This window comes from Bufo gargarizans, chromosome 2 (assembly GCF_014858855.1).
Source record: "Bufo gargarizans isolate SCDJY-AF-19 chromosome 2, ASM1485885v1, whole genome shotgun sequence".
NCBI classification, from domain to species: domain Eukaryota; kingdom Metazoa; phylum Chordata; class Amphibia; order Anura; family Bufonidae; genus Bufo; species Bufo gargarizans.
This window is the reverse complement of record NC_058081.1, coordinates 692,576,046-692,599,439: the sequence shown is the minus strand read 5'-3', so window position 1 is coordinate 692,599,439 and position 23,394 is coordinate 692,576,046. Positions and strand designations below refer to the sequence as shown.

The following is a 23,394-nucleotide window of genomic DNA, read 5'->3' as shown; positions in this document are numbered from 1 at the left end:
GAGGAGGCCACAGACTGGCAAGGTGACATAGTGTGGAGGTGGTAGCAGCAGCAGCATGAAGAGACCACAGAGTGCCACAATGACAGAGTGTGGAGGTGGCAGCAGCAGCATGAGGAGGCCACAGACTGGCAAGGTGACATAGTGTGGAGGTGGCAGCAGCAGCATGAGGAGACCACAGAGTGGCACAATGACAGAGTGTGAAGGTGGCAGAAGCATGAAGAGACCACAGAGTGGCACAATGACAGAGTTTGGAGGTGGCAGCAGCAGCATGAGAAGGCCACAGACTGGCAAGGTGACATAGTGTGGAGGTAGCAGCAGCATGAGGAGGCCACAGACTGGCAAGGTGACATAGTGTGGAGGCGGCAGTAGCAGCATGAGGAGATCTGAGTGGTGAGGTGGCAGCAGCATCAGGAGACCACATAGTGACCTGGTGACAGAAAGGGGAGGTGGGTGGCAATAACAGTACCCGCTGACGATGGTGGGTGTAAGAGGGAGCACTTGGCATCAGATGTGTGGCATCAGGCAGGTGGCAGCATCAGAATAGTAGCTGAGGCAGGTAGCCAGAAGAAACCGGTCTCTTTTGTCAGGGTTTGGGTGAGGCAGCATGGAGGATCTAATCTGATGCATCAGGCATTGGTGGGTGGAAATCCTGGCTGATCCACGCCTGATTCATCTTGACAAAGGCCCTGCCGCACTAAACACCAGCTCTGATGCCACACTACTGGCCGGGCAGGACAGCTTTTCCAGGGCAAACTCGGCCAGTTGCGGCCACAAATCCAGTTTGGCTGCCCAGTAGTTCAGCGGATCTTCAATGTGGGGTTGGCAGGGTGCTGTCCAAGTATGCCACCACCTGCTGGTTCAGGTTCTGCTCCAGGTTTAGCTGCTGCTGGTGAGTAGTTTCTTCACTAGGCAGGTTAAGAAAGCTGCTCATTATCGACTCTAGACTCAAGCTGCTGCTGATGGAGCTGGAACTGCTCCTACCCCCCCACCCTGCCACAGCAGCCATAGCAGTGGAACGAGAGCACTGAGGGCCCCCCCGGTCAGACCTGCGAGAAGACTATGGCGCAGATAGGCAGCGGCCAACTGACTACATAGGATATATAGTAGTTCAGTTTGTTCTCTCTCTCAGTGGGTGTAAAAAAAAAAGGCCCCCATTTTGGACCGGTAGTGAGGGTCCAATAAGGTGGAGAGCCAGAAGTCATCTCTCTGCCATATGGTGACAATTCAGCTGTCACTACCCAAGCAAGTGAGCATGCAATGCAGCGGGCCATTTGCTCAATTGACTCAAAGGGACTCCCTGCCTCCATCTCCACTGAATACTGCCACGGTGTGCCTGGGTCATTTGCCTCATCTTCCTTATATCCCTCTTGCTCCTCCGGCTGCTCCTGCTCCGCCTCTCCTGTCACCTGTGTAGAAAAACCACCCATTTCGCTAAACATTGCTTGTGCTCCAATGTCCTCCTCCAGTTCAGCCCCCACAGGGCTCATGTGTCCATGAGATTTAGGGGCTACGTCTCCAGTCCCCTGACCAGCCAGATTTACCAGCATCTGTTCCAGGATATGAAGCAGTGGAATGACGTTCATCCCATAGTCCTGACGACTGACAAATAACGTGGGATCCTCAACGGGCCTGAGCAAACGGCAGGTATCATACATAAGCTACAACTGTCTGACATCGAAGTTACACAGGGGTGTACTCCTGTCAGCTTGGATCATCAAGAAAAAAGTTTATGGCCTTTCTCTGTTCGTATAGTCGGTCCAACATATGGAGGGTGGAACTCCAACGGGTGAAAACGTCACATATCAGCCTATGTTGGGGGACGCCGTTCTGCCGCTGCAGCTTAAGGAGGGTGTGCTTGGCGGTGTACGAGTGGCTGAAGTGCATGCAAAGTTTCCTGGCCATATTTAGGATGTCTTGCAGATGGATGGAAGACTTCAGAAACCGCTTGACAACCAGATTGAACATGTGCGCCATGCAGGGCTTGAGGCAGCGCCGACACCATGTTCTTTCCGTTGTCGGTCACCATGGTTCCGATTTTGAGTTGTCGCGGACAAAGCCAGGATTCGATTTCTTGATTAAGGACATGGAGCAGTTCCTCCCCTGTGTGACTCCATTCGCCCAGGCAAACGAGGTGTAGAACAGCATAACACCACCATGTCCTGCACATGTGGTATGCTGGAGGAGCACTGTGAATTGTACCTGCAGTGGGGGCTGAGGACACGGTGGAGGATGAGGAGGCAGAGGCGGACACTGTCGCAGGACCAACAGCGTGAGAATGTGGAGGCAGGAGCGGCGTCACCTGGCCAAGTTGCTGCTTTGGCTGGGCAGGAACCACATTTACCCAGTGGGCAATAAAGGACATATATTGTCATTGACCATAGTTATAGTTCCACACGTCGGAGCTGCCGTGCACTTTGACAGACACCGACAGGCTGAAGGACTGGCCCACCGTCTGTTCTACATATTTGTGCAGGGCTGGTACTGCCTTTTTGGCAAAGAAATGACGGCTTGGGACTCTCCACCTCGGCTTGGCACAAGCCATCAGTACTCTGAAAGGTGCAGAGTCCACCACTTGGAAAGGGAGGGACTGCAGCACCAGCAACCTGGCCAGGAGCACGTTCAACTTCTGCGCCGCTGGATGAGTGCACGCATACTGTTGTCTCTAGGCAATTGCTTTGGTGATTGATTGCTGATGGAATGACTGACGAGGGGTAGGAGGACGAGGAGCAGGAGCATCAGGACCGGTAGATGATGGGAAGGACAGACAGCTCCCTTTGGCTGAGGTGGTGGAGCCTTGACTGCCTGAAATCTAAGGCTTGCCACTGGGTGATGCAGCGGTTGCTGCAGCAGGCTGGACCACCACATTGGAGCCACGGTTCTCCCAGGCCACTTTATGGTGACGCTGCATATGTTGACGCAGGGCTGTGGTGCCAACATTCACCTTCTGCTCACAGATTCGGCAAATGGCCATGTTCACCTCCTCCGGTGACTTAACAAAAAACTGCCACACCGCCGAGTAGGTGATTTTACCCCCAACACTCCGCACTGACTGCCTGCTACCGCCGCTGCCTTCGTGAACCCCTGCACCATTACTTTCTGGGCAGGTAGGCTCCTGCGAAGCGGGAGGTCTACCCCAGGCACCTTTGGCTCCCGACCTTCCACTGCTACCACCCTGCTGACTCCTGGCCATTCTACCGACTTGCTGGCCCGCCACTGCCTTACGTGCAAGCTGCCACCCTCTTCTCCCGATGATGATGAAGCCCCTTCATCACCCGGCTCCTAATTGCAGCGGCTACATCATCATCCAGTACTGTCTGCACGTCACTGATGTCCTCCTCAACGGTCTCTGAGCCAGGAGCCTGACCGCTCGCATCACCAGATCCCATGCCTCATCACTACTTGCCCACCTACCGGAGGCAGGTTGAGGACAGTTGAGGGCACAAGTCATGCTCCCGGGCCATGCCAACTAAGAGTTGTGTCTGACGAACCCACCGACTCTTGGCTAGGGGTGTCTAATGTCACTTGGGACAAAGTGGATGTCTGAGTCAACCATTCAAGAACCGCTGGGTTGCTGGTCAAGACACGACCGCTAGATGACACCAGGAGCTCAGGCCTCTCGAAGTGACCCCTGCTGCCAGACCCCCTTACTCTGCTACGAGCTGTGCCTGCGCCAGAAACATGTAGGACTCTGCCCCTCCCCTGTGCAGGGCCTGTCACTTCTATGTCTGACATACTGTTAGATCAAATAAGTAAATAAAAAGGAAATTAATACATTCAAAAAAAGGCTATAGTTTTGTTACTTCAGCAGACAACGGCAAATAATACTTTTTTTGCCACTAATACACAACAAAAAAGGCTTTAGAATATATAACTGCACCGCTGAACGGCAAATAATATATATTTTTGCTACTAATACACGCCAAAAAGGGCTGTAATTTTCTCACTTCACCACACAACTGCTAATAAGCCCTTTTTCCCACCTATGCTGCATACCAAAAAAGGCTTTAGAACATATAACTGCACCGCTGAACAGCAAATAATATATATTTTTGCCACTAATACATGCAAAAAAGGGCTGTAATTGTGTCACTTCACCGCACAATGGCTAATAAGCCCTTTTTTCCCACTTATACATGCCAAAAAAGGCTTTAGAAAATATAACTGCACAGCTGAACGGCAAACAATACATTTTTTTGCCACTAATACACACCAAAAAGGGCTGTAATTTTGTCACTTCACCACACAACAGCTAATAAGCCCTTTTTTGCCACTAATACACACCAAAAAAGGCTTTAGAACATATAACTGCACAGCTGAACGGCAAATAATACTTTTTTTGCCACTAATACACGCAAAAAAAGGCTTTAGAACATATTACTGCGCCACTGAACGGCAAATACTTATTTTTGGCCACTAATACACGCCAAAAAGGGCTGTAATTTTGCCACTTCACCACACAATGGCTAATAAGCCCTTTTTTCCCACTTATACACGCCTAAAAAGGCTTTAGAACATATAACTGCACCACTGAACAGCAAACAATACTTTTTTTTGCCACTAATACACACCAAAAAGGGCTGTCATTTTGTCACTTCACCACATAACGGCTAATAAGCCCTTTTTTTGCCACTAATACATGCCAAAAAAGGCTTTAGAACATATAACTGCACCGCTGAATGCCAAATAATACTTTTTTCTCACTAATACATGCAAAAAAGGCTTTAGAACATATAATTGCACCGCTGAACGGCAAATACTTTTTTTTGGCCACTAATACACGCCAAAAAGGGCTGTAATTTTGTCACTTCACCACACAAAGGCTAATAAGCCCTTTTTTGCCACTAACACACGCCATAAAAGGCTTTAGAATATATAACTGCACCGCTGAACGGCAAATAATATATTTTGTTGCCACTAATACACGCCAAAAAGGCTGTAATTTTCTCACTTCACCACACAACTGCTAATAAGCCCTTTTTTCCCACCTATGTGGCATACCAAAAAAGGCTTTAGAACATATAACTGCACCGCTGAACAGCAAATAATATATATTTTTGCCACTAATACATGCAAAAAAGGGCTGTAATTGTGTCACTTCACCGCACAATGGCTAATAAGCCCTTTTTTCCCACTTATACATGCCAAAAAAGGCTTTAGAAAATATAACTGCACAGCTGAACGGCAAACAATACATTTTTTTGCCACTAATACACACCAAAAAGGGCTGTAATTTTGTCACTTCACCACACAACAGCTAATAAGCCCTTTTTTGCCACTAATACACACCAAAAAAGGCTTTAGAACATATAACTGCACAGCTGAACGGCAAATAATACTTTTTTTGCCACTAATACACGCAAAAAAAGGCTTTAGAACATATAACTGCGCCACTGAACGGCAAATACTTATTTTTGGCCACTAATACACGCCAAAAAGGGCTGTAATTTTGCCACTTCACCACACAATGGCTAATAAGCCCTTTTTTCCCACTTATACACGCCTAAAAAGGCTTTAGAACATATAACTGCACCACTGAACAGCAAACAATACTTTTTTTTGCCACTAATACACACCAAAAAGGGCTGTCATTTTGTCACTTCACCACATAACGGCTAATAAGCCCTTTTTTTGCCACTAATACATGCCAAAAAAGGCTTTAGAACATATAACTGCACCGCTGAATGCCAAATAATACTTTTTTCTCACTAATACATGCAAAAAAGGCTTTAGAACATATAATTGCACCGCTGAACAGCAAATACTTTTTTTTGGCCACTAATACACGCCAAAAAGGGCTGTAATTTTGTCACTTCACCACACAAAGGCTAATAAGCCCTTTTTTGCCACTAACACACGCCATAAAAGGCTTTAGAATATATAACTGCACCGCTGAACGGAAAATAATATATTTTTTTGCCACTAATACACGCAAAAAAGGGCTGTAATTGTATCACTTCACCACACAATGGCTAATAAGCCCTTTTTTCCCACTTATTTGCGCCTAAAAAGGCTTTAGAACATATAACTGCACCGCTGAACGGCAAACAATACTTTTTTTTGCCACTAATACACACCAAAAAGGGCTGTAATTTTGTCACTTCACCACATAACCGCTAATAAGCCCTTTTTTTCCACTAATACACGCAAAAAAGGCTTTAGAACATATAACTGCGCCACTGAACAGCCAAAAAAAGGCTTTAGAACATATAACTGCACCCCGTAATGGCAAATACTTTTTTTTGCCACTAATACACGCCAAAAAGGGCCGTAATTTTGTCACTTCACCACGTAACAGCTAATAAGCCCTTTTTTTGCCACTAATACACACCAAAAAAGGCTTTAGAACATATAACTGCACCGCTGAACGGCCAAAAAAGGCTTTAGAACATATAACTGCACCGCTGAACAGCAAATAATACATTTTTTTGCCACTAATACACGCAAAAAAGGCTTTAGAACATGTAACTGCACCGTTGAACGGCCAAAAAAAGGCTTTAGAACATATAACTGCACCCCTTAATGGCAAATACTTATTTTTGCCACTAATACACGCCAACAAGGGCTCTAATTTTGTCACTTCACCACACAACGGCTAATAAGCCCTTTTTTTGCCACTAATACACGCCAGAAAAGGCTGTAGAACATATAACTGCACCGCTGAACGGCAAATACTTTTTTTTTGCCACTAATACACGCCAAAAAGCGCCGTAATTTTGTCACCTCACTACATAACAGCTAATAAGCCCTTTTTTGCCACTAATACACGCCAAAAAAGGCTTTAGAACATATAACTGCACCGCTGAACGGCAAATACTTTTTTTTTGCCACTAATACACGCCAAAAAGGGCTGTAATTTTGTCACCTCACCACACAAAGGCTAATAAGCCCTTTATTTGCCAATAATACACACCAAAGAAGGCTTTAGAACATATAACTGCACAGCTGAACAGCAAATAATACTTTTTTGTTACTAATACACGTAAAAAAAAGGCTTCAGAACATATAACTGCACCGCTGAACGGCAAATACTTTTTTTGGGCCACTAATACACGCCAAAAAGGGCTGTAATTTTGTCACTTCACCACACAATGGCTAATAAGCCCTTTTTTTGCCACTAATACACACCAAAAAAGGCTTTAGAATATATAACTGCACAGCTGAACGGCAAATAATATATTTTTTTGCCACTAATACACGCCAAAAAAAGGGCTGTAATTGTGTCACTTCACCACACAATGGCTAATAAGCCCTTTTTTCCTACTTATACACGCCAAAAAAGGTTTTAGAACATATAACTGCACCGCGAACGGCAAACAATATTTTTTTTTGCCACTAATACACACCAAAAAGGGCTGTAATTTTGTCACTTTACCACATAACGGCTAATAAGCCCTTTTTTGCCACTAATACACACCAAAAAGGCTTTAGAACATATAACTGCACCGCTGAACACCAAATAATACTTTTTTTCCTACTAATACACGCAAAAAAGGCTTTAGAACATGTAACTGCACCGATGAACAGCCAAAAAAAGGCTTTAGAACTGCACCCCATAATGGCAAATACTTTTTTTTTGCCACTAATACACGCCAAAAAGGGCCGTAATTTTGTCACTTCACCACATAACAGCTAATAAGCCCTTTTTTTGCCACTAATACACGCCAAAAAAGGCTTTAGAACATATAACTGCACAGCTGAATGGAAAATACATTTTTTTTGCCAGTAATACACGGCAAAAAAGGCTTTAGAACATATAACTGCACCGCTGAACACCAAATAATACTTTTTTTCCCACGAATACACACAAAAAAGGCTTTAGAACATGTAACTGCACCGTTGAACGGCCAAAAAAAGGCTTTAGAATAGAGTTGAGCGAACACCTGGATGTTCGGGTTCGAGAAGTTCGGCCGAACTTCCCGGAAATATTCAGGTTCGGCATCCGAACCCGACCCGAACTTCGTCCCGAACACGAACCCCATTGAAGTCAATGGGGACCCGAACTTTTCGGCACTAAAAAGGCTGTAAAACAGCCCAGGAAAGGGCTAGAGGGCTGCAAAAGGCTGCAAAATGTAGTTAAATCCCCTGCAAACAAATGTGGATAGGGAAATGAATAAAAATAAAAATAAAACAAAACAAATTAACCAATATCAATTGGAGAGAGGTCCCATAGCAGAGATTCAGGCTTCATGTCATAGCAGAGAATCATGCTTCATGTCACCCAACACTGGAACAGGCCACTGTCAGATATTTTTAGGCCCCGGCACCGAGACAGAGGAGAGAGGTCCCATAGCAGAGATTCAGGCTTAATGTCATAGCAGAGAATCAGGCTTCACGTCACCCAAAACTGGAACAGTCCATTGTCAGATATTTAGGCCCCGGCACCCAGACAGAGGAGAGAGGTCCCATAGCAGAGATTCAGGCTTCATGTCATAGCAGAGAATCATGCTTCATGTCACCCAACACTGGAACAGGCCACTGTCAGATATTTTTAGGCCCCGGCACCGAGACAGAGGAGAGAGGTCCCATAGCAGAGATTCAGGCTTCATGTCATAGCAGAGAATCAGGCTTCATGTCAGCCAAAACTGGAACAGTCCATTGTCAATATTTAGGCCCCGGCACCCAGACAGAGGAGAGAGGTTCCATAGCAGAGATTCAGGCTTCATGTCATAGCAGAGAATCAGGCTTCACGTCAGCCAAAACTGGAACAGTCCATTGTCAGATATTTAGGCCCCGGTACCCAGACAGAGGAGAGAGGTCCCATAGTAGAGAATCAGGCTTCATGTCATAGCAGAGAATCAGGCTTCATGTCATAGCAGAGAATCAGGCTTCATGTCATAGCAGAGAATCAGGCTTCATGTCATAGCAGAGAATCAGGCTTCATGTCATAGCAGAGAATCAGGCTTCACGTCAGCCAAAACTGGAACAGTCCATTGTCAGATATTTAGGCCCTGGCACCCAGACAGAGGAGAGAGGTCCCATAGCAGAGATTCAGGCTTCATGTCAGCAGAGATTCAGGCTTCATGTCATAGCAGAGAATCAGGCTTCACATCAGCCAAAACTGGAACAGTCCATTGTCAGATATTTAGGCCCCGGCACCCAGACAGAGGAGAGAGGTCCCATAGCAGAGAATCAGGCTTCATGTCATAGCAGAGAATCAGGCTTCACGTCACCCACCATTGAAACAGGCCATTGTCAGATATTTTGGCCCTGGCACCCAGACAGAGGAGAGAGGTCCCATAGCAGAGAATCAGGCTTCATGTCATAGCAGAGAATCAGGCTTCATGTCATAGCAGAGAATCAGGCTTCACGTCACCCACCACTGGAACAGGCCATTGTCAGATATTTAGGCCCCGGCACCCAGACAGAGGAGAGAGGTCCCATAGCAGAGATTCAGGCTTCATGTCAGCAGAGAATCAGGCTTCATGTCAGCAGAGAATCAGGCTTCATGTCATAGCAGAGAATCAGGCGTCACGTCACCCAAAACTGGAACAGTCCATTGTCAGATATTTAGGCCCCGGCACCCAGACAGAGGAGAGAAGTCCCATAGCAGAGATTCAGGCTTCATGTCAGCAGAGAATCAGGCTTCATGTCATAGCAGAGAATCAGGCTTCACGTCAGCCAAAACTGGAACAGTCCATTGTCAGATATTTAGGCCCCGGCACCCAGACAGAGGAGAGAGGTCCCATAGCAGAGATTTAGGCTTCATGTCAGCAGAGAATCAGGCTTCATGTCATAGCAGAGAATCAGGCTTCACGTCACCCACCACTGGAACAGGCCATTGTCAGATATTTAGGCCCCGGCACCCAGACAGAGGAGAGAGGTCCCATAGCAGAGATTCAGGCTTCATGTCAGCAGAGAATCAGGCTTCATGTCATAGCAGAGAATCAGGCGTCACGTCACCCAAAACTGGAACAGTCCATTGTCAGATATTTAGGCCCCGGCACCCAGACAGAGGAGAGAGGTCCCATAGCAGAGAATCAGGCTTCATGTCATAGCAGAGAATCAGGATTCACGTCACACAAAACTGGAACAGTCCATTGTCAGATATTTAGGCCCCGGCACCCAGACAGAGGAGAGAGGTCCCATAGCAGAGATTTAGGCTTCATGTCAGCAGAGAATCAGGCTTCATGTCATAGCAGAGAATCAGGCTTCACGTCAGCCAAAACTGGAACAGTCCATTGTCAGATATTTAGGCCCCGGCACCCAGACAGAGGAGAGAGGTCCCATAGCAGAGAATCAGGCTTCATGTCATAGCAGAGAATCAGGCTTCACGTCACACAAAACTGAAACAGTCCATTGTCAGATATTTAGGCCCCGGCACCCAGACAGAGGAGAGAGGTCCCATAGCAGAGATTTAGGCTTCATGTCAGCAGAGAATCAGGCTTCATGTCATAGCAGAGAATCAGGCTTCACGTCAGCCAAAACTGGAACAGTCCATTGTCAGATATTTAGGCCCCGGCACCCAGACAGAGGAGAGAGGTCCCATAGCAGAGAATTAGGCTTCATGTCATAGCAGAGAATCAGGCTTTGTCACGGCCACGGTTATGGTCGTGACTCCTCAACCGCATGCGGTTGCCTGCGGTTTGGTTTTGGTGTTCAATCACAGGTGAGGGCCGCTGGTTTGTGGCCTCACTTGTGGTTGCCGCGGGCAACTAGTTGTATGTCTTGGTTTCAGCAGAGCAGCCTGAGCGGTGCTGGGCAGCTTGCTGCATGGCATGCGATTGCACCTAACAACCTTCATGTTGGGTATTGTGTTTGTTTGTCTGGTGTGCACTGCGTTTTGTGTTGTGTGTGCACTAGGACTCTTCCCTTCACTGTGGTTGCCCGTGGCAACGTTTGGTTGGATGTGTACATGTGGTGGCAGTGTCCCGGCCTTCGGGCTGACTCCCAGGACATGGTTGCCACCCATGTCGTTGCCTGCGGCAACAGCCACAGTGTGATCTTGGTTTGGACACTTTCCCTTTAAGTGGTGTTTTCCCTTCCCTGGTGTTGGAAGGGTTAACTCCCTTTCTGTGTGTGTGAGACACTGGGTGTGTCTGTGTGGGTGTGGCCTCTTAGGCCTATAAAGCCTCAGTGTTTGGCATGTGTCAGTGGGTTGCTTCAGCCATGCTTAGCTGGAGCAGCCTCCTGTGTATATCATCTGCCAGTGGGGGCCACCCTTGTGGTCATAGGTTTATCTGTGAAGTTTATGTCTTGATGTTCAGTTGATGTTTTCCTTTGTCTCTGTTTATTGCAACTACGGATGTCCTGGTTACCTGTGTGTTATGTGTGCTGTGTCCTCTAGTTGTTCTGTGGACATTAGTAGTGCATGCATGGGTTCCAGTCAGCGTGGCTGTGACAGGTACGTGTGGAACTAGTAGTTCGCCAGTCATATCTGTATGTTGTATGTGTTTCCCCATTCCTTGTAGCTTGGCCAGTGAGACCCCTGTTCCTCCGTGTCCAGAAGGAACAGGCCGTCTTACCTTGACTCCTAGTTCAGGGACCGGTCGGAGGGTGAGTTAGGGATCCGAGGTTCCTGAGCATGAGCCCTCCTACCTTAGAGGTCGGCCCATGCAGCTAGGAGTTAGGGTCAGGTTAGGGACGCTTTAGGAGGTGACCTGCTCCCTAATCCTGTCGTCCTGGCCGAGCAGCCTAACTTCTTCTGGCATCGCACGGCTGAGGGTTTTCCCCATCCTCAGCCGTGACAGGCTTCATGTCATAGCAGAGAATCAGGCTTCATGTCAGCCAAAACTGGAACAGTCCATTGTCAGATATTTAGGCCCCGGCACCCAGACAGAGGAGAGAGGTCCCATAGCAGAGAATCAGGCTTCATGTCATAGTAGAGAATCAGGCTTCACGTTACACAAAACTGGAACAGTCCATTGTCAGATATTTAGGCCCCGGCACCCAGACAGAGGAGAGAGGTCCCATAGCAGAGTATCAGGCTTCATGTCATAGCAGAGAATCAGGCTTCATGTCATAGCAGAGAATCAGGCTTCATGTCAGCCAAAACTGGAACAGTCCATTGTCAGATATTTAGGCCCCGGCACCCAGACAGAGGAGAGAGGTCCCATAGCAGAGAATCAGGCTTCATGTCATAGCAGAGAATCAGGCTTCACGTTACACAAAACTGGAACAGTCCATTGTCAGATATTTAGGCCCCGGCACCCAGACAGAGGAGAGAGGTCCCATAGCAGAGTATCAGGCTTCATGTCATAGCAGAGAATCAGGCTTCATGTCATAGCAGAGAATCAGGCTTCATGTCATAGCAGAGAATCAGGCTTCATGTCATAGCAGAGAATCAGGCTTCATGTCAGCCAAAACTGGAACAGTCCATTGTCAGATATTTAGGCCCCGGCACCCAGACAGAGGAGAGAGGTCCCATAGCAGAGATTCAGGCTTCATGTCATAGCAGAGAATCAGGCTTCACGTCAGCCAAAACTGGAACAGTCCATTGTCAGATATTTAGGCCCTGGCACCCAGACAGAGGAGAGAGGTCCCATAGCAGAGATTCAGGCTTCATGTCAGCAGAGATTCAGGCTTCATGTCATAGCAGAGAATCAGGCTTCATGTCATAGCAGAGAATCAGGCTTCATGTTAGCCAAAACTGGAACAGTCCATTGTCAGATATTTAGGCCCCGGACCCAGACAGAGGAGAGGTTCATTCAACTTTGGGTTGCCCCGCAATATAATGGTAAAATGAAAATAAAAATAGGATTGAATGAGGAAGTGCCCTGGAGTACAATAATATATGGTTAAGGGGAGGTAGTTAATGTCTAATCTGCACAAGGGATGGACAGGTCCTGTGGGATCCATGCCTGGTTCATTTTTATGAACGTCAGCTTGTCCACATTGGTTGTAGACAGGCGGCTGCGTTTGTCTGTAATGACGCCCCCTGCTGTGCTGAATACACGTTCAGACAAAACGCTGGCCGCCGGGCAGGCCAGCACCTCCAAGGCATAAAAGGCTAGCTCTGGCCATGTGGACAATTTGGAGACCCAGAAGTTGAATGGGGCCGAACCATCAGTCAGTACGTGGAGGGGTGTGCACACGTACTGTTCCACCATGTTAGTGAAATGTTGCCTCCTGCTAACACGTTCCGTATCAGGTGGTGGTGCAGTTAGCTCTGGCGTGTTGACAAAAATTTTCCACATCTCTGCCATGCTAACCCTGCCCTCAGAGGAGCTGGCCGTGACACAGCTGCGTTGGCGACCTCTTGCTCCTCCTCTGCCTTCGCCTTGGGCTTCCACTTGTTCGCCTGTGACATTTGGGAATGCTCTCAGTAGCGCGTCTACCAATGTGCGCTTGTACTCGCGCATCTTCCTATCATGCTCCAGTGCAGGAAGTAAGGTGGGCACATTGTCTTTGTACCATGGATCCAGCAGGGTGGCAACCCAGTAGTCCGCACACGTTAAAATGTGGGCAACTCTGCTGTCGTTGCGCAGGCACTGCAGCATGTAGTCGCTCATGTGTGCCAGGCTGCCCAGAGGTAAGGACAAGCTGTCCTCTGTGGGAGGCGTATCGTCATCGTCCTGCGTTTCCCCCCAGCCACGCACCAGTGATGGGCCCGAGCTATGTTGGGTGCCACCCCGCTGTGAACATGCTTCATCCTCATCCTCCTCCACCTCCTCCTCATCCTTGTCCTCCTCGTCCTCCAGTAGTGGGCCCTGGCTGGCCACATTTGTACCTGGTCTCTGCTGTTGCAAAAAACCTCCCTCTGAGTCACTTCTAAGAGACTGGCCTGAAAGTGCTAAAAATGACTCCTCCTCCTCCGTGGGTGACCTCCTCTTCCATCATCGCCCTAAGTTTTTTCTCAAGGAGACATAGAAGTGGTATTGTAACGCTGATAACGGCGTCATCGCCACTGGCCATGTTGGTGGAGTACTCGAAACAGCGCAACAGGGCACACAGGTCTCGCATGGAGGCCCAGTCATTGGTGGTGAAGTGGTGCTGTTCTGTAGTGCGACTGACCCGTGCGTGCTGCAGCTGAAACTCCACTATGGCCTGTTGCTGCTCGCACAGTCTGTCCAGCATGTGCAAGGTGGAGTTCCACCTGGTGGGTACGTCGCATATGAGGCGGTGAGCGGGAAGGCCGAAGTTACGCTGTAGCGCAGACAGGCAAGCAGCAGCAGGATGTGAACGCCGGAAGCGCGAACAGACGGCCCGCACTTTATGCAGCAGCTCTGACATGTCGGGGTAGTTGTGAATGAACTTCTGCACCACCAAATTCAGCACATGCGCCAGGCAAGGGATGTGCGTCAAACCGGCTAGTCCCAGAGCTGCAACGAGATTTCGCCCATTATCGCACACCACCAGGCCGGGCTTGAGGCTCACCGCCAGCAACCACTCGTCGGTCTGTTGTTCTATACCCCGCCACAACTCCTGTGCGGTGTGGGGACTGTCCCCCAAACATATGAGTTTCAGAATGGCCTGCTGACGTTTACCCCGGGCTGTGCTGAAGTTGGTGGTGAAGGTGTGTGGCTGACTGGATGAGCAGGTGGAAGAAGAGGAGGAGGAAGCTGAGTAGGAGGAGGCAACAGGAGGCAAAGAATGTTGCCCTGCGATCCTTGGCGGCGGAAGGACGTGCGCCAAACAGCTCTCCGCCTGGGGCCCAGCCGCCACTACATTTACCCAGTGTGCAGTTAGGGAGATATAGCGTCCCTGGCCGTGCTTACTGGTCCACGTATCTGTGGTTAGGTGGACCTTGCCACAGATGGCGTTGCGCAGTGCACACTTGATTTTATCGGATACTTGGTTGTGCAGGGAAGGCACGGCTCTCTTGGAGAAGTAGTGGCGGCTGGGAACAACATACTGTGGGACAGCAAGCGACATGAGCTGTTTGAAGCTGTCTGTGTCCACCAGCCTGAATGACAGCATTTCATAGGCCAGTAGTTTAGAAATGCTGGCATTCAGGGCCAGGGATCGAGGGTGGCTAGGTGGGAATTTACACTTTCTCTCAAATGTTTGTGAGATGGAGAGCTGAACGCTGCCGTGTGACATGGTTGAGATGCTTGGTGACGGAGGTGGTGGTGTTGGTGGTACATCCCCTGTTTGCTGGGCGGCAGGTGCCAACGTTTCTCCAGAGGCGGAGGAAGAGGCCGAGGCGGCAGCAGCAGAAGAGGCCGAGGCGGCAGCAGCAGAAGAGGTAGCAGGGGGAGCCTGAGTGAGTTCCTTGTTTTTAAGGTGTTTACTCCACTGCAGTTCATGCTTTGCATGCAGGTGCCTGGTCATGCAGGTTGTGCTAAGGTTCAGAACGTTAATGCCTCGCTTCAGGCTCTGATGGCACAGCGTGCAAACCACTCGGGTCTTGTCGTCAGCACATTGTTTGAAGAAGTGCCATGCCAGGGAACTCCTTGAAGCTGCCTTTGGGGTGCTCGGTCCCAGATGGCGGCGGTCAGTAGCAGGCGGAGTCTCTTGGCGGCGGGTGTTCTGCTTTTGCCCACTGCTCCCTCTTTTGCTACGCTGTTGGCTCGGTCTCACCACTGCCTCTTCCTCCGAACTGTGAAAGTCAGTGGCACGACCTTCATTCCATGTGGGGTCTAGGACCTCATCGTCCCCTGCATCGTCTTCCATCCAGTCTTCCTCCCAGTCTTGCTCCCTGACCTCCTGTTCAGTCTGCACACTGCAGAAAGACGCAGCAGTTGGCACCTGTGTTTCGTCATCATCAGAGACATGCTGAGGTGGTATTCCCATGTCCTCATCATCAGGAAACATAAGTGGTTGTGCGTCAGTGCATTCTATGTCTTCCACCGCTGGGGAAGGGCTAGGTGGATGCCCTTGGGAAATCCTGCCAGCAGAGTCTTCAAACAGCATAAGAGACTGCTGCATAACTTGAGGCTCAGACAGTTTCCCTGATATGCATGAGGGGGATGTGACAGACTGATGGGCTTGGTTTTCAGGCGCCATCTGTGCGCTTTCTGCAGAAGACTGGGTGGGAGATAATGTGAACGTGCTGGATCCACTGTCGGCCACTCAATTGACTAATGCCTGTACCTGCTCAGGCCTTACCATCCTTAGAACGGCATTGGGCCCCACCAAATATCGCTGTAAATTCTGGCGGCTACTGGGACCTGAGGTAGATGGTTCACTACGACATGTGGCTGTGGCAGAACGGCCACGTCCTCTCCCAGCACCAGAGGGTCCACTAACACCACCACGACCATGTCCGCGTCCCTTACTAGATGTTTTCCTCATTGTTACTGTTCACCACAATAAGAAAAAATTATTTGGCCCAATGTATTGAATTCAAATTCAGGCCTTTTTTTACAGACACCTAACACTATCTGGCTATCTATTTAGGTACCGTATTACACTAATACAGGCACAGCAGTAACGACAGATTTAGCTGAATATAAATTTGAGGCCTAGTATTTAGGCCCTGGATGACAGGTATACGTTTACGGACAGAATTAGACTTGGGAATGCACGGTAGCGTGTGAAGTTATTGAGGATGACACTATCCGCACCTTTAATCTAATATACCCTTTTATGGATAGATTTAAAGTTGGCCTGATACAACAGAAACCACTAATTTAGGGAATTACTAAGTTGGGAATTGTATTTCAACCCAGAACAAAAACTGTGCTTTGGCGGACACTAAATGAATTGACCAGCCACAGCAATAATGACAGATTTAGCTGAATATAAATTGTAGGCCTAGTATTTAGGCGCTGGGTGACAGGTATATGTTTACGGACAGAATTAGACTTGGAAATGCACGGTAGCGTGTGAAGTTATTGAGGATGACACTATCCGCACCTTCAATCTAATATACCCTTTTATGGATAGATTTAAAGTTGGCCTGATACAGCAGAAACCACTAATTTAGGGAATTACTAAGTTGGGAATTGTATTTCAACCCAGAACAAAAACTGTGCTTTGGCGGACACTAAATGAATTGACCAGCCACAGCAATAATGACAGATTTAGCTGAATATAAATTGTAGGCCTAGTATTTAGGCGCTGGGTGACAGGTATATGTTTACGGACAGAATTAGACTTGGAAATGCACGGTAGCGTGTGAAGTTATTGAGGATGACACTATCCGCACCTTCAATCTAATATACCCTTTTATGGATAGATTTAAAGTAGGCCTGATACAGCAGAAACCACTGATTTAGGGAATTGCTAAGTTGGGAATTGTATTTCAACCCAGAACAAAAATATATCCTTTGCCAGGCAGCAGACAGTATTACAATTGGCTAGCCACAGCTGAAACACCAGATTTAGGGTACTGCTATTTTGGCAATTGTATTTCACCCCTCAATAAAATAGCAAGCACAGCCAAGCACCTGATGTAGGATATAGCAAAAAAATAACCACACTATTGATGGTTAAATGGACTTGGTGGCAGCTTGTGCTGGCGCACCACAAGACACAAAATGGCCGCCGATCACCCCAGAAAAAAGTGACATAAAAACGCTCTGGGCAGCCTAAAAACAGTAAGCTATTAAATAGCAGCAGTTCAATGATCCACAGCTGTAGATCGATCACTGAATTAAGTGTTTTTGCTGAGTTAATCACTGCCTAATCTCGCCCTAACAGCAGCTGCAACCTCTCCCTACACTGATCAGAGCAGAGTGACGTGCGGCGCTACGTGACTCCAGCTTAAATAGAGGCTGGGTCACATGCTGCACTGTCCAATCACAGCCATGCCAATAGTAGGGATGGCTGTGATGGCCTCTTGGGGCAAGTAGTATGACGCTTGTTGATTGGCTGCTTTGCAGTCTTTCAAAAAGCGCCAAGAAAGCGACGAACACCGAACCCGAACCCAGACTTTTACGAAAATGTTCGGGTTCGGGTCCGTGTCACGGACACCCCAAAACAGTTCGGGTTCGCTCATCCCTACTTTAGAACATATAACTGCACCCCTTAATGGCAAATACTTATTTTTGCCACTAATACACGCCAACAAGGGCTCTAATTTTGTCACTTCACCACACAACGGCTAATAAGCCCTTTTTTTTTTTACACTAATACACACCAAAAAAAGGCTTTAGAACATAAAACTGCACGGCTGAACGGCAAATAATACTTTTTTGCCACTAATACACGCAGAAAAAGGCTTTAGAACATATAACTGCACCGCTGAACGGCGAATACTTTTTTTTGCCACTTATACATGCAAAATGGGCTGTCATTTTGTCACTTTACCACACAAAGGCTAATAAGCCCTTTTTACCACTTATACACGCCAAAAAAGGCTTTAGAACATATATAACTGCACCGCTGAACTGCCAAAAAGGGCTTTAGAACATATAACTACATCGCTGAACGGAAAATACATTTTTTTCCCACTAATACACACCAAAAAGGTCTGTAATTTTGTCACTTCACCACACAACGGCTAATAAGCCCTTTTTTCCCACTAATACATGCCAAAAAAGGCTTTAGAATAGAACATATAACTGCACCGCTGAACGGCCAAAAAAGGCTTTAGAACATATAACTGCACCGCTGAACGGCAAATACTTTTTTTTTACCACTAATACATGCCAAAAAGGGCTGTAATTTTTCACAATACAACTGCTAATAAGCCCTTTTTTCCCATTTATACACGCCAATAAAGGCTTTAGATCATATAACTGCACCGCACAAGGGCTAATAAGACTTGGAAATATTTCCTAATACACCCAGTTAATGGCTGTATCACACAGCACTTGCACCCCAATAAAGAGAACGGTTTGCTGGAATTACAGAGGTATCATCTATTGCAAACTTAAAAGCAGCAGTATAATGGCAATTTGGATCCCCAGTCAGTGCAGCAAGGTGTAATTGTTCCTATTACCCAGGATGTACACTCCCCTATTGGACCCTGTTCTTCTTTTATAGTGTGGAATAATTCCTCCCTATCCTTTCCCTACACTTCTAATGCTCTTTCCCTGAACTTCTATTCAGCAAAATAAAAGTTTTCAAGTCTTCCCTAGCACTTCCCCTAGCACCTGCTAACATCTCTCCCTGCACTAAGTACACACTGGAATATGGCTGAATCCAAGATGGCTAAGGCTATTTTTAGGGCTGTGACATCACAGGGCTGGCTGGCTGCTGATTGGCCGCATGCATGGCATTGTGGGTGATCCCCTGTTCCCAGAGTTCTTTGCTCCATGTCCTAACATGTGCAGCAGCCATTTTATGAAAAAATGCGATTTGTTACCACGAAGCATGAGGAAATTCGGATTCGGTGCAAATCGAATTTTTCCTGAAATTCGGATCGAATTCCACTTCGTCAACTTTGATTCGCTCATCTCTAGTTATAAGGAGTCGAAGTATGTCTGTCTGTTATAAAGAGTCGGAGTGTGTCTGTATGTAATAAGGAGGAGGAGTGTGTCTGTATGTTATAAGGAGGAGGAGTGTGTCTGTCTGTTATAAAGAGTTGGAGTGTGTCTGTCTGTTATAAAGAGTTGGAGTGTGTCTGTCTGTTATAAGGAGGAGGAGTGTGTCTGTATGTTATAAGGAGGAGGAGTGTGTCTGTATGTTATAAGGAGGAGTAGTGTGTCTGTATGTTATAAGGAGGAGGAGTGTGTCTGTATGTTATAAGGAGGAGGAGTGTGTCTGTATGTTATAAGGAGGAGGAGGAGTGTGTCTGTATGTTATAAGGAGGAGGAGTGTGTCTGTATGTTATAAGGAGGAGGAGTGTGTCTGTATGTTATAAGGAGGAGGAGGAGTGTGTCTGTATGTCATAATCAGCCGGAGTGTGTCTGTATCTTAAAAGGAGGAATGTGTCTGTATTTTATAAGGAGTCGGAGTGTGTCTGTATGCTATAAGAAGGAGGAGTGTGTCTGTATGGTATAAGGAGGAGGAGTGTGTCTGTATGTCATAATCAGCCGGAGTGTGTCTGTATCTTAATAAGAGGAATGTGTCTGTATGTTATAAGGAGGAGGAGTGTGTCTGTATCTTATAAGGAGGAGTGTGTCTGTATTTTATAAGGAGTCGGAGAGTGTCTGTATGCTATAAGAAGGAGGAGTGTGTATGTATGTTATAAGGAGGAGTGTGTCTGTATGTTATAAGGAGGAGAAGTGTGTCTGTATGTTATAAGGAGGAGAAGTGTGTCTGTATCTTATAAGGAGGAGGAGTGTGTCTGTATTTTATAAGGAGTCGGAGAGTGTCTGTATGCTATAAGAAGAAGGAGTGTGTCTGTATGTTATAAGGAGTTGGAGTGTGTCTGTATTTTATAAGGAGGAGTGTGTCTGTATGTTATAAGGAGGAGGAGTGTGTCTGTATGTTATAAGGAGGAGGAGTGTGTCTGTATCTTATAAGGAGGAGTGTGTCTGTATTTTATAGGGAGGAGGAGTGTGTCTGTATGTTATAAGGAGGAGGAGTGTGTCTGTATGTTATAAGGAGGAGGAGTGTGTCTGTATTTTATAAAGAGGAGGAGTGTGTCTGTATGTTATAAGGAGGAGGAGTGTGTCTGTATGTTATAAGGAGGAGGAGTGTGTCTGTATGTGTTTATATGTATGTGAATGGTGCCCGGTTATAAGTGGTGCACCCCAATGTGAGTGTTTAGGTATCCACTTGGCAAATGAGCTTTAATGTGTATAACTGTAAGGCAATGCATGTGGGTACAAATAATTTACATGCATTTTCTATCCCAGGGGGAGTATCACTGGAAGGGTCACTTGGGTATACTTGTAGATCATTGACTAAATAACAGCATGCAATGTCAATCAGCTGCTTTTAGATGTATCGAGAGAACATGTCTGGGAGAGAATAAATAGAAGTGCAGGCAAGCCTCATGAGCAAATCAAAGCAGAGAGAGGCAGGAGTGTGAGCTGGAGAAAGCTGCAGATTCCTGAATGTAGCTAGCTATCAGTAGAGGTGAGTGATACTAGCCATAAAAGTGCACTGAGGTCCTAAATGGAGTCGATTTCACTATAAGCGGTCTGGCTATTAATTTCCACTTCTTTCAATTGCCACTACTATGTGTTGGTCTAAAAAGTAACTTTTACTCAATCATCTAAAAGAAAAAGGATTAAATAAAAGTCACTTTTTAGACCAGCACATAGAAGTGGCAATAGAAAGAAGTGGTAATTAATGGCCAGAGTGCTTAAAGGGAAATTTGTAATGCAAAGACCAGTTGCGAAGGGTCAGTCTAAACCGAGCAGACACACAACTAAGCGCCCCCTGTAATCAACCCTGGGTGAGAGACTGACTGTGCAATACTGTAGATTGCAATGGAGGGCACACTGCGACTGTGCAATTAGTTTGGTACTGCGAGACATGGAAAGGAAGCCATGGAGATAACTGCGAGTACAATTGTGTTTATTACTGACTCTGAGGATTAACCTGTTGCCTCTGAACAAGACTGTGCACTCAATGAGAGACTGCAACCATTAAGCGTGTTGCCTATCAAACAACTGTAACCATTAAGCTTGGTGCCCCAGCTGAGACCAATAAAAACCTCCTTATTTAAATTACAACTGTGTCCATCTGATTATTTCTTCCATCCTAGAGTTGGGAGCCACACTTAGCAGTCACAGCCCAAAAAAATATGTCTGACCCTTTACAAACATATGTGTCTTACCTCATCATCAGGCATCCCGTAGATAGCAATGCAGCTGTTTTCACTCATTGCCTGCTCCTGATGTATCAGTTCTGTATCTCCAGAGCCTCCAGGTTCTGGGTTTGAAGGATGTAAAGTCACCCAGCTCTGGATGTGCTTCATTATAGTCATGAATGGAGTAAAATGGTTCTGTGAAGACAAGTGGATGTAGATGTGATGCCTTCAAAGAAAAACAACGTCCTGTCTATTCACAGTACTAGGATGGGTATCTCGCATTGGCTTCTTGAACATCTTACCACACTATTTACCAGGATCCTACATGGAAATTGTGATGTCTGGTTTGTTGGAGTGGGGCTTTTTTGCTTAACCGCTGGGATATAAAACAGCAATATGTGTCATCACAGATATACATTTTTCTCTGATGAAATAAGATATAAGATATAATCTTTTTCTCTGAAAAAGAAAATATGAACCGCTAATTATGCGAACAAATGGCTGCATTAACGATCATTCAGTGGTTATGATTGTGTGGCTGTTCGTTTCCATTTTTGTCGGCAGCACATCCCCGATTTACATGGCCAATAATGATATAAAATAATATCTGAATGATCTATAATCTAATATAGAATATAAAATAGGCCAAAAGAAACCAACATATCCTTCCAATATATGATATTCTATAATGAATTATTCTGATTTTACTTCATTTTATATTGCTTCATTATTATTCTTTTTCCTTTTTGGGCGCATCTTTATGTGTATTGGATAGAGATGTTCTGTCATCATCAGGGGAGGATTGGGAACCTAAAGTGGCCCTGGAAAAACATACCTAAAAGTGTCCCCATGTTGTAGGAGGGTCTAAATTAACAGGCGGCTGGGCAACAAAAGTTGTCCCTCTGAATTAGCCACCAATAGAGGCCACTTTCTCTCCTCCTCCTCCTCCAGTTGTCTCTGATTAAGATATGGAGCAGGGGGCTTAGGAGGTGACATGCGGGCCATAGTTGAATTCAGGAGAGCATGTCGCTGGCCAGTTACATGCGTACCTGATTCTCACAGAGTTAATTACCAATGATAGCTTATTATGTAGCCAGCCAACGGCAGAGATGGGGGCTTGGGCGACCTCCGGGCATCGGCCCACTGGGAAATTTCCCTGTACGGTCTATAGCCAATCCATCCCTGGTTATCATGGAATTTTTTTCCACTATAGGGTAGTTATCTGATCTATTGCTCTACTTTTCAGACCTCCACATTATTATTTGTACTATGCTGTGAGGGGGTGGTCTTACATACAGTATATCACATTGGAGACCCCCGTTTGTTTTTCATAGATTTTATGGTTGTCCAGTTGTTATATGGTGTGCATTGGTTTTGACATATACTGTTCTTTCCTCTGCTTTTGTTTTTCACTATTGACAGATGGGCCAGTAGGGCTTGTACCCTGTTGATGAACCTGATGCATGGTGCACTGGGGGGAGAGGCCACGGTGCTCAGGTGAATGCAGTAGCTTCCTCCCCTCACAGCATACCAAGCACAGCGCCGTGTATTGTATAGTGGATGTACTTGGTATTGCAGCCCAGGCTTATTCACTTGAATGGGACTGAGCTGAACAGGGGGCATGTGACTGATGAGTATGACGTCACTGGTCTAGGAAGAGAGCAGAGCACCGCGGATTCTTTTTTCTTGGTCAGAGTTGTTACAGAGATCGTCTCTCACTCTGGAGAACCTGTCCTGTATTAGGCCTCATGCACACAGCCGCGTGCCGGCCGTGCCCGTGTTGCGGACCACAATTTGCACAGGTACAGACTGCGTGCTCGCCGTCTGCAGACCTATTCACTTAAATGGGGTCCGTGATTTGCATCAGACATTCTGAACTGCAAAAAAGTAGTGCATGCACTACTTTTTTTGCGGTGCGGAGG

General features: G+C 46.8%; 1 protein-coding gene across 1 annotated transcript in view; it reads right to left on the bottom strand.

Moving 5' to 3' along the window:
- LOC122926313 (membrane frizzled-related protein) overlaps positions 1-22,323 on the bottom strand; it is an 85,436-nt gene extending 63,113 nt beyond the window's left edge. Inside the window, exons 1-3 of the mRNA XM_044277686.1 lie at positions 22,308-22,323; positions 21,787-21,931; positions 21,500-21,698 (exon numbers count right to left, since the gene is read on the bottom strand). Coding sequence (XP_044133621.1) covers positions 21,500-21,698; positions 21,787-21,931; positions 22,308-22,323 — 360 coding nt within the window. The remainder of the gene's footprint in view (positions 1-21,499; positions 21,699-21,786; positions 21,932-22,307) is intronic.
- Between the last annotated feature and the right edge of the window lie 1,071 nt (positions 22,324-23,394).